The sequence below is a fragment of the Condylura cristata genome, unplaced genomic scaffold (genome assembly GCF_000260355.1).
Source record: "Condylura cristata isolate star-nosed mole 26May11 unplaced genomic scaffold, ConCri1.0 scaffold00015, whole genome shotgun sequence".
In the NCBI taxonomy this organism is placed as follows: Eukaryota; Metazoa; Chordata; class Mammalia; order Eulipotyphla; family Talpidae; genus Condylura; species Condylura cristata.
Window position 1 is genome coordinate 31,514,136 of NW_004567116.1, and position 9,805 is coordinate 31,523,940.

A 9,805-nucleotide genomic window follows, 5' to 3' on the forward strand; every position below is an offset into this window, starting at 1 on the left:
TGGAATATTACTCAGCAACCAAAAAAGAGAAACACATGTCTTTTGCAGCAATTTGGATGGAGCTGTGAGATAAGCCAGAAAGGAAAGAAAAATACTGGATGGTTTCACTCATAGCAGGAGTATAATGGACCAGGCAAGAAAATAACAAGAATAATGAACAGCTATATACCAGAGACATTTTGTGGGGGTGGAATGGGGAATGGGATCAAAAATGGGGGTGGGGGATGGGGATGGGGAGGGAAGTGCACGGGATTATGGTGATGACACACTGGTGATGGAAACCCGTGGGAATTACAATTGAAATGGAAAAAAAAAGTACAAAATGATGTAAAAATAAACTTATTAAAAAACAAACAAACAAGTATTTAAAATAAGGGAAATACTTATAGTCAAACTACAGGGCTTTGGTTATACTAGAAAATTTAATATCATTCATAACTGATATTCATGTAAATTCATGATTTTCCTAAATCATGAAAATTACGAAAACTATAATGTTATCAAAGTTTAATTTCCTATACACAGAAAGATTTAAATTCCAGATCTTTTATGTCACTTAACATCCCTTTATTATTTCTCAACTGAGAGGCCACTATTTACTGAATGTAGTTTCTTACATTAATATTACAAATACTGTAAGTTGTATTGCAGTGAAATGCACAACATCAAATACAAAGATTAACAATACAATTGACAATTAAGAGTACAAATGACAGGGCCCTCCCTGGTAGTACAAGGGGTTCAAGCACAACACTATGAAGCTATACATAACCACTGCAAGCACCAGTTCAATCACAGGCCAACGAGGTGAACCACATGGCACAGCAGACCTCTCCTGCCCCACCCATTGCTCCCTTTAGCAGTGTATTTCTGTAGATCTGCCTGTTCTGTTACCCACTCTGACTCTGGTGAATCCTTTCCCCTCTCCTGCCTCTGGCTTGTATTCTGGCTCTTGTATACATAAATAATCTTAAAAAAAAAGAAGAAGAAGAAAAAAAAGAAAAAACACTTCGCTGAATCTTACAAATAATTTGTTAATCTAGTAAGCTATTTTGGACCTACATACACTAAACCTATTTTTCTTAGCACCTTGTTAGACTCAAAACTGTATTTTAATATTTGTACCTTATTACATATTTCAGTCTCCAAATAAAAGTAGGTCTTACTGATGATATAAAAGAAGCTGCTGAGTCTCATAATTATTTAGGATTTGTGCTATACATATTAAAATATTTAGCTGACAGGTCACAACTTAAAATTATTAGCATAGTTTTAATAAATAAGATATAATTTCATTTTCATTTAATCAATAAATATTCATTAACAACAACAATGTACAGCATGTTGTGATGACCCCAAGGGAGAATATAGGATGAAGGTAAAAACAGTAATGAAGATAGTAAAAGTAATGACAGCAAACATTTGAGTGCTTAGTGTATGGAAGACACTTTACATGTATGTTCTTGGACACCCAGGAGGTAGTTACTAGTCTTCTCACTTAATTGAAATAGTAAGAGGTTAAGTAAACTGTTCAAAATCAAAAAGCTGGTATTTGAACTCAGGCACTCTGGCTATTGCGTCCTGACTTTGAAGAGCTTCTATTTTAATAAAGGCATTAGTGCATATAATAGTAACTAAAAAAGATACAGTACTATAGGATTTCAGGGTTAGGAAATTGCAATCAGGTTGGAAGAAGAGAATCAGGAAAGTGCTCTTGTAGAATGAAAAAGGGGAAAGAATTTTAAGAGCATGTTTTTTAAAAAACATCAAAATGCAAGACATAATAGCTCAGCAATTTTCATTAAAATAGTCTCAACAAAGTCATAGCAACAATTTTGTGTAAATGAAAACATACCCATGGTTACTTTCACATATGCATGGCTCAGTTTAGTTCCATTAAAGAAAAAAATTGACACTTATTTCTGCACTCACACCTAAAACAAATATAAGTATGCTACTGGGCAGAGCGGAGATTTCCGCTTAGTAATACCTCACTTATATCCATCCCTTTTCCCACTATGCCAACAGAAAACCAAATTCGGGAAAAATGTCTAGTTTTTAAGAAACTTGATGTGAAAGCTCTTTTTGTCAATCATTTGCCAAACGCAATCATCTTTGCCAGGACTTTTTTGTTTTTTTTTTTTTTACAACAGAGGACGTACAAAACTAGAATTTAAGCCAGCAATTCCTACAAAGAACACTTTAAAATCTATTTAATAAACCTCATGAAGAACACACTTCTTTGCATAATGCATGTTGCCTAAACTGAAGGTGCTTAATACCACTGAATCAGTTTGAAAAGTATGTATCATCTGAAACATTAGTATTTAAACAGGTAAATGCTAGGTTTTTGGTATCCCCTTATTTTTGATACAATCTTTTTAATAGGAAGTGGGTTAAGGGGAGGCAAAGCCATACAAAGCATTATATAGTGCCAGAAAGTCCAGAAGTGCTGAAAAAGTGCTAGTGGACAGAAGTTTAAACAGAAACAAGATATCTGCATGGTCTCAAAATATTCAGCAATTCCAGTCATATGTCGCTTTCAGGCATGTGAGTATCAAAAATATTATAACCAACCCAGAAAGCAATTAAAAATCAGTCCTTCAAAATAAGAAAGGAAGCAAAAAAAAAAAAAAAAAAAAAAAAAAAAAAAAGCATATTAAGACAGAACCACGAGCTCCAAATAAGAAAAACCTGAGGGGAAATCACTAAAATGAGTCAAGGCTAATCTAAAACAACAGGTGTAATGCAACGAAATTCAAACAAAAAATTAGGAGTCCTGAATATGAGAGGGGATTTACACACTTGAGAATTTGGTTTAGGGTTTCTCAACAGTGGTACTATTGACACTTGGGGCCACATAATTCTTTGTTGTGGGAGGTTATCCATGCAGTGTAGGATGACTGGCAGCAGAGCTGCCTTCTATCTCCTAGATATGCAGTAGCATACTCCCTTGTCCTCCAAACACCCACCCAACATTCCCAAATGTCCTGAGTTACCTACCTCCAGTTGAGAATCACTAGGCTAAATTAATGGTGAAGTACAAAGAAAACTAAACGAAAACATTTTTAACTTGAGCGAAAATATTGAATATGAAAAAAAATCACAATAAACCATGATAGTTCACATGAATAATTTATAAATACATTAACATAAACTTTGAATATTGATGTATACCCAACAACTTGCAAAATGACAATATGAAGAGGATCAGATGATACAGAGAACTATGCATGTGATCTGGGACAGCAGTGAACTGCATCTTCCATTGTGAGAAGTCAGTAGATAATCTTTGAAATTGAAAAATAAAGAGAATACTATAAGGTTCCTATTTTGTAATACAGAGATAAATATCAAGAAAAGGCTGAGACAAAGAGGAGAGAAAATCTGCAGGGACATTCCAGTTTTTGTAGACAGTACTGCAAAGCTATTTAGTTCTTTTAAATAAGTGTATATACAGCTTTGTTAAAAATTAAATTTAAAAGGACACTCCCTGGTAGCACAGCGGGTTAAAGTACAGCACTGCAAGCTGGCGGCAGCCTCTTTATTTCAGTGTGAGTCTGATCCCCCGCCCCAGAGGCGATCCAAACGACACAGCAGACCTCTCCTGTCTCACCTGCTGCTCCCCTCAGCAGTGTACTGTTGATCTGCCTGTTCTGATTCCCACTCTGTCTCTGGTAAATCCTCTCACTGTCCCTGTGCCTCTGGCCTATGGCCTATACCCCAATTCTGTATGCATACATAAATCCTAAAAAAATTTAAATTAAAAAAATCGATTGTGGTTATATTATGAATGACTTTCCTACTTTCCTACATGTTAAGCTACATTGATTTAAAATCAAATAGCTGTACAACTTTGAGTAACTCATTTAACCTCTTTAAGCCTGATCTTTTTTTTAATCTGTAAAACAGACAACAAAAAATAATCGCTACCTTAAAAGGAATTAAATGAGATAATTATGTAATCTGTTAAGCATAGTATCTCATACATAGTTTTATAAAAAGTACCCATTATTCAATTTGCAATCAGATGATGATAATAGTAGTAATAATGATAAACTTTAAAGCATCTGTTTTAGAAGTAACTCCAGAGTTGTGGGGAGGATAGCTAGCTAAAGAGGACCCTAGAAGCAGAGACCATTTTGAAGGGCTAAATTTGAATGAGAAAATAGACAGCCAGGGAGAGAATAAAGGTAAGGGTTCAAGAAATATTTTCCAAGTGATGACATAGCCAAATACAAGAAGGAACAAAGTGTTTTAAAAAAATGTTGTAATTTAAGCAAATGTATAGATGGTAATGCCACTAACTGAAAAAAGTACACAAAGAATGATGTTGAGTGGGAGGATGTTAACAGGAAAGAAGAGAAATGATCTTAATGTCTCCTTTATAATCTATGGTTATATAATGTGTGGGTCTTAAATACCACCAAATAGAGATCTCCAATATGCAGGGTAGAGGTCTGAATTGGAAGATAGGTAAGACTAGAAATATAAAACATGTAAATTACAATCAAATGTTGATGCCATACAAGTAGATCATATTACTTTGGCGAAATGTAGAGGAAAGATGAAAACTTTATACATCAAAAATGACAATATAACACTGTACAAATAACTACCTCAAGACTACGGTTCATCTAAATTTCTTTTAAATAAAGTACAATGTTGAAAGATGTAAAGATGAAAATCAAAACATAGCTCAATAATCCACATATCTAGAAACATCAACTGTTCAGAATATTCCTTCTAATTTTTCAATTAGTATAACCCTAAATTGTTCATTTTTTTCCTTGACAAAACTAGCATCATATGCAACTCTGCATTGTTTTTTAAATAATTGCTGAAAATATTTGGTATCTATGATTTTTATGAAACACACTAATTTATGTAAACCACTGATGGGTGTTACTAAATACACTTGCTTTGTCCTCATAATGGAGAATCAACAACCCAAATTTAAGAAAAAAGGCTAAATAATTTTAAAGAAACACCAAAAACAAGAATAACAACTGCCGCACATTTCAAGTAATTAGGCAAAATAATTAAAAGAATATTGATTTGAAAAACTCAATAAAGGCTGTTGATGAACTTTTTTAAAAAAAAATTAGGTAACAGTGATGAACAAGTTGTTTCAAGGTTCTGGGACTTCTATCACTGGCCTTATGAGGCTGCTGTTGAAACACAAATGAGTTAACACACACAAGCGCATACAATACCATCTGACATGTAATAAATGTTCAACAAATATCGGTTGTTACTACTATCATAAATTCCAGGTGGAAGTAGTATTTATTGCCCACAAAGGAGAGGCAGAAAAAAACATTGAGATATGGAGCTTACATACTGTTTTTCTTTCATTTTTCTATCTTCTCTGCATTCCTTAGACACCGCTTTAAGTAATGCAGTGAAAGTGTTATGTTAAAAGCACTAGTAAACATGTACCTTATCCTCAGTTATACTATAAAATATTTGAGGAAAAAAATTTTTTTCTATTCTAAATTTTCTTATATAGTAGAATACAAAAATATGCACAGCGAGTACTCAATAATTTCTTCACAAATCCTTATAAGTAAACAACAAAAGCAATAAATAAAAATTGGAGGACATTAAAAGCAAGAGATCTCAAATCTAGTATCTATACATGTAGCAATTCAAAGACAAAATGTGAATAAGTGAGGCGAAAAGAAGTTTTATTGTTAACCATAATGAACAGACATCACCTTCTTTACTTTTCTCTAGGTACAACAATTTAGGAAGAATACAAAGAACACTGGATTATATATAAAAGAGAACGAAAGAACTAAAGATCTTCAAACTGTAGAATTGTGGGGGTTGGGGGCAGGTTGGCCTTCAATAATGGGAAAATACTATTCTGAGGAAAATTACTTAAAATTTTTTTTTCCAGAGGCAACTATCAAATAGGGTAGCTACAAAGATCTAGACTTCTCAATTCAAAAATCTAAAATAACAAACCTCTTCTAAGACAAAGATATTATTAAAGAGTTAAGTCAAAGATTTTCAAGCAAAGATTGGAAAATAACTTGCCAATGATAGTGTGGAAAAGAGAGCATCAGAATTCCGAGTTTCCTATAACTACATCAAAGAGTACTACTGAATTATCTTCTCCAAGAATACAGTCCTAGACCAACTTTATATATCTATAAGTATAGATATGTATGTGTGTGTGTGTGTACAGAGAGAGAAACACAAAAGATCTCTGCTGTTAAGAAATTCATAATAAATAATACACAAAATAGATTTACAGTTTGAGTACATAATAGACTGTCACAAAGCACAATTTTACTTTATGCCAAATGAATTATATTCACATAAGAGGAAAAATTCCTACAATGAACAGTAGTCTTTTTAGAATATACAGGATATGAGATACTTAAGAGGAAAATGTTACTGAGGTTTTGAACAGGTAGCAAGTAGGAAAGGGCATCTAGCACAAGTAGAAGTGAAAGCAAGTTGGAGAGAAACCTGTTTGGCTGCATTAAAACTTGTTTCATAGAAGAGATAAGCTTAAAGAGTAGGCTGCAGCCAGAATCAACTGTACTAGGCCTTGAACTACTAAGTAGTTTCAAATTTATCGTGCATGCAGTATCAGTAGCAATTACTCAATTCTGCTGTAGTTATAGACAATATGAAATAAATGAGAATAGCTGAGTTCCAACAAAACTTTATTATAAAAAGTGAAATCTGAATTTCACGTGTCACAAAACATTACTCAATTTTTTTCAACAATGCAAAAATCACTTTTAACTCAGAGGTTATACAAAAACAGGCTACAGGCTGGATTTGGTCCACTGGCTGTAGTTTGTTAACCCTGAGCTGTCTTCTTCAACAGTACCCTAGGATACACTTGTCCTTGAGTTTCAGAGAGCAGAAATTCAACAACTGCACACACACACAAATGCATCTACCCAAAATGTAACTCTAAAAGGGCTCAGAGGTTCTACCTATACAAAGGGCCTTCATAAAAGCAAAACAAAGCAAAAACCCTCCACACTGTTGATAATTAGCCACTGAAATGGAAGCAAAACATTTTTTAATTCTTTATTTATTTACACATAGCAAATGTACCTAGAAAGTTACAAAATATTCTGATAGAGCACAAGGTTACATAAAGGGATTTGTAATATAGAGTATAATGAGTAGCAGAGTGAGTGAGTTATGGTCTACAGCACTGTCATTTACTCATTATATGACCCTGAAAACAAACTTCCAATCCTCTGCCTCAGTTTCCTCAGCCATAAAGTGAAAGGCTTTAAGTTACTAGATGGTTACTCAACTCTTCTTCAACTTTGGTACTCTATAATTCAACTCCTACTTAAAATGACCAGAAAGTGAATACAAAAACCAGGAAAAAAAAGTATTAATTAAGGACACAAAAAAGAGAAAGACACTGACTAAATGAGTGGGCAGGTAGGACAAACAGGTAATGTGAAAAACAAAAAAATATATAGTACTATTAAAGCCAAGGAAGGGTTGAGTATCATATGTAACAGAAAATTCAAGAGTGAAAAGAATGTAAGAGGAGGAATACTTTCATAAAAAAGAAGAAACTGGTGAGCTAGTTAAAAATGGCAAGTGGCAGCCTTAAGACTTGAGGTAGTGGTCATATTTTCAGGAATCAGTGAAGGAGTCAAGGAAAAAGAAAAGTATTGAAGCTGAGAACAGAGATTAGGAAGTAAAGGCGGTTTTCTTAAAGCAGTGTTCCTCCTTCATTATATTTTCTAATGATGAAACAATTTAAGAAAGAACTAATTTTGCCTCTTATAATAATGAAAAACAGCAATATGTATCTCTAAGAGAAAATGTATGTTTGTATCTTTCTGAGAGCATCTCACTCCCATCCATGCACAAGAATTACTGGTGTAGTGAAAAATCCCCAGCTCCTATCTGAAGGCCAAGGAATACAGTGCTAGTGGTTCCTCTCTTAGCAGCTTTGAAAGCTCCCAAGGCAAAAATTCTGATTAATTCATGTTTATCTGCTTTGCAGAGTTGGTGATGCATGATGAATACTCACATGATAACTAAGTTTTTTTTTAAACTGTCTTTGCAAAACAACTATCATCTGATAAAGTTGGAAAAACATATCATAACTGGATAACTCCAAAATTACTTGTGCAGTGTCAGGGTTTGCTTAAGTAGCAAAAAATTGCCACAAAACAGTAGGGAAAAAAAATAGAAATTTTAAATGGACATCACTTACAAATATCAAGATCCTAAAATACAACACATTAGCCTGATCAGCTAGTTAAAAATACACGTTTGAATATGCTGAGGATATTTATAAAGCCAACAGAGGTACTATTAATATATTGAAATTCACTGGCCAGTGCTCGATTCTACCATTAATCTCCTACTGCTATGTAAGAGAAGTCAAGAAGTCAAGGTTTCCCATATCACTTGCTTTTAAGAATTTAAGAAGTCATCCAAATTAGCACACATCACCTACTACAAAATGCAGCTCAGCTCTCCATATGGTTGTGTTTAGCTATCTCTAGCTACCTTCACGTGAAAGTCACACTTGCTACTCTCCGACCGTCTTCCATAGGCCTCATCTAGGCAGGCCAGCGCAACTACCAAGTAACAGGAGTTCAAAAAAGTCGTAACAGTTAATTCTGCTCTCCCAAAGCTCTCTCAAGTTGGGTGTAGATTTCACCAGCCCTGAAAGCCATACACTGCCACTGTCCAGACCAGAAGAAGCACCGTCACCCAGTCGTGACCATCAACAACAGTTCCAGAACATTTTCTTTGCAATTATTTCTCTATCTTGGCTCGACAAATTCAATCAGTACTTCTGAAGCCACCTTCCCCCTGTGCAGGACCTCATTCCTCAGTTCGCTCCTTTATTTGCCCAGCCCCACAAACCCGAAGGGGGAGATGTCTGCTCCCCAGAGCCCCTAGTTCCTGCTAGGTCTTCCAACTGCTCGCTGCACCCAACATAAACCACCCCCCCACCCCCACCCCCACCAGCCCGCCGGCCTCACGCCACCGCCTCCCCCCTCACCCCCCTAGCCCGTCCGCACACGAGCCGGGTGCACAGCCGGCCCCTCGGCCGGGCCTACATGGCCTCCCGCGGCCGCAGGCCTCGGGCCTAGCCTCCTCCGCTGGCCCCTCACCTCTTTCGCGACCAGTTGGTTCTCCTCGCCGGGCACCATCGCTCAAACTCCGGCCGCTCCTCTCCGCCCTTTCGGGAGAGGGAGGAGAGTGGCGGCGGCTCTATTTCTCAGGGGAGAATGGCGGTAGAAGTCATCCCGTGCACAGTCTGAGCTCCGGCAACCGCGGAGGCCTCAGCCTGGGCCTCAGACTCCAGCGCGCAGACACCGACCCACGGCTCCGCCGCCGCCGCCGCCGCTGCCGTCGTCGCCTTAGTCGTCGGCCCCTCCCCCCCGGCCGCTGCAATCAATGGAAAAATGGCGGCGGCCACTCTCGCGAGAATTCAGGCCGTCGGGCTCCGAGCCCGGCGCCGGAGGCTCGAGGTGCGGAGACAGCTGTCGTTGTGTCTAATTCCCTCAGATCGTACTGAAGAGGCACGAAATTGTCTGAGTGGTCATGCAAGAGCTTTTCATTAAAGGGATTCGAGCTGTCCTACGTCGGGAACTTCCTCTGCCGGCAGGGAAAGACCAGGCCTCAGCTGGTCTCCTGAGGCCCTTTGGACTCCCGCAGGGGACAGGCTGGAGCCTAAAGCCCCTTCTCTGACCCTACAGCCAATACTGCCCTCCGCAGTGGACATGCGCTGGGCTTCATCCCTGCTTCAAATACCCGCTAGCCGCTTCCTGGTAGAGATAAAGCA

The 9,805-nt window shown here is 37.2% G+C and overlaps 1 protein-coding gene across 1 annotated transcript in view; it reads right to left on the bottom strand.

The window, feature by feature from the left end:
• Positions 1-9,394, bottom strand: part of USP47 (ubiquitin specific peptidase 47) — an 88,038-nt gene extending 78,644 nt beyond the window's left edge. Inside the window, exon 1 of the mRNA XM_004683040.2 lies at positions 9,132-9,394. Within this exon, the coding sequence (XP_004683097.1) occupies positions 9,132-9,170 (39 nt within the window). The 5' untranslated portion in view covers positions 9,171-9,394. The remainder of the gene's footprint in view (positions 1-9,131) is intronic.
• Between the last annotated feature and the right edge of the window lie 411 nt (positions 9,395-9,805).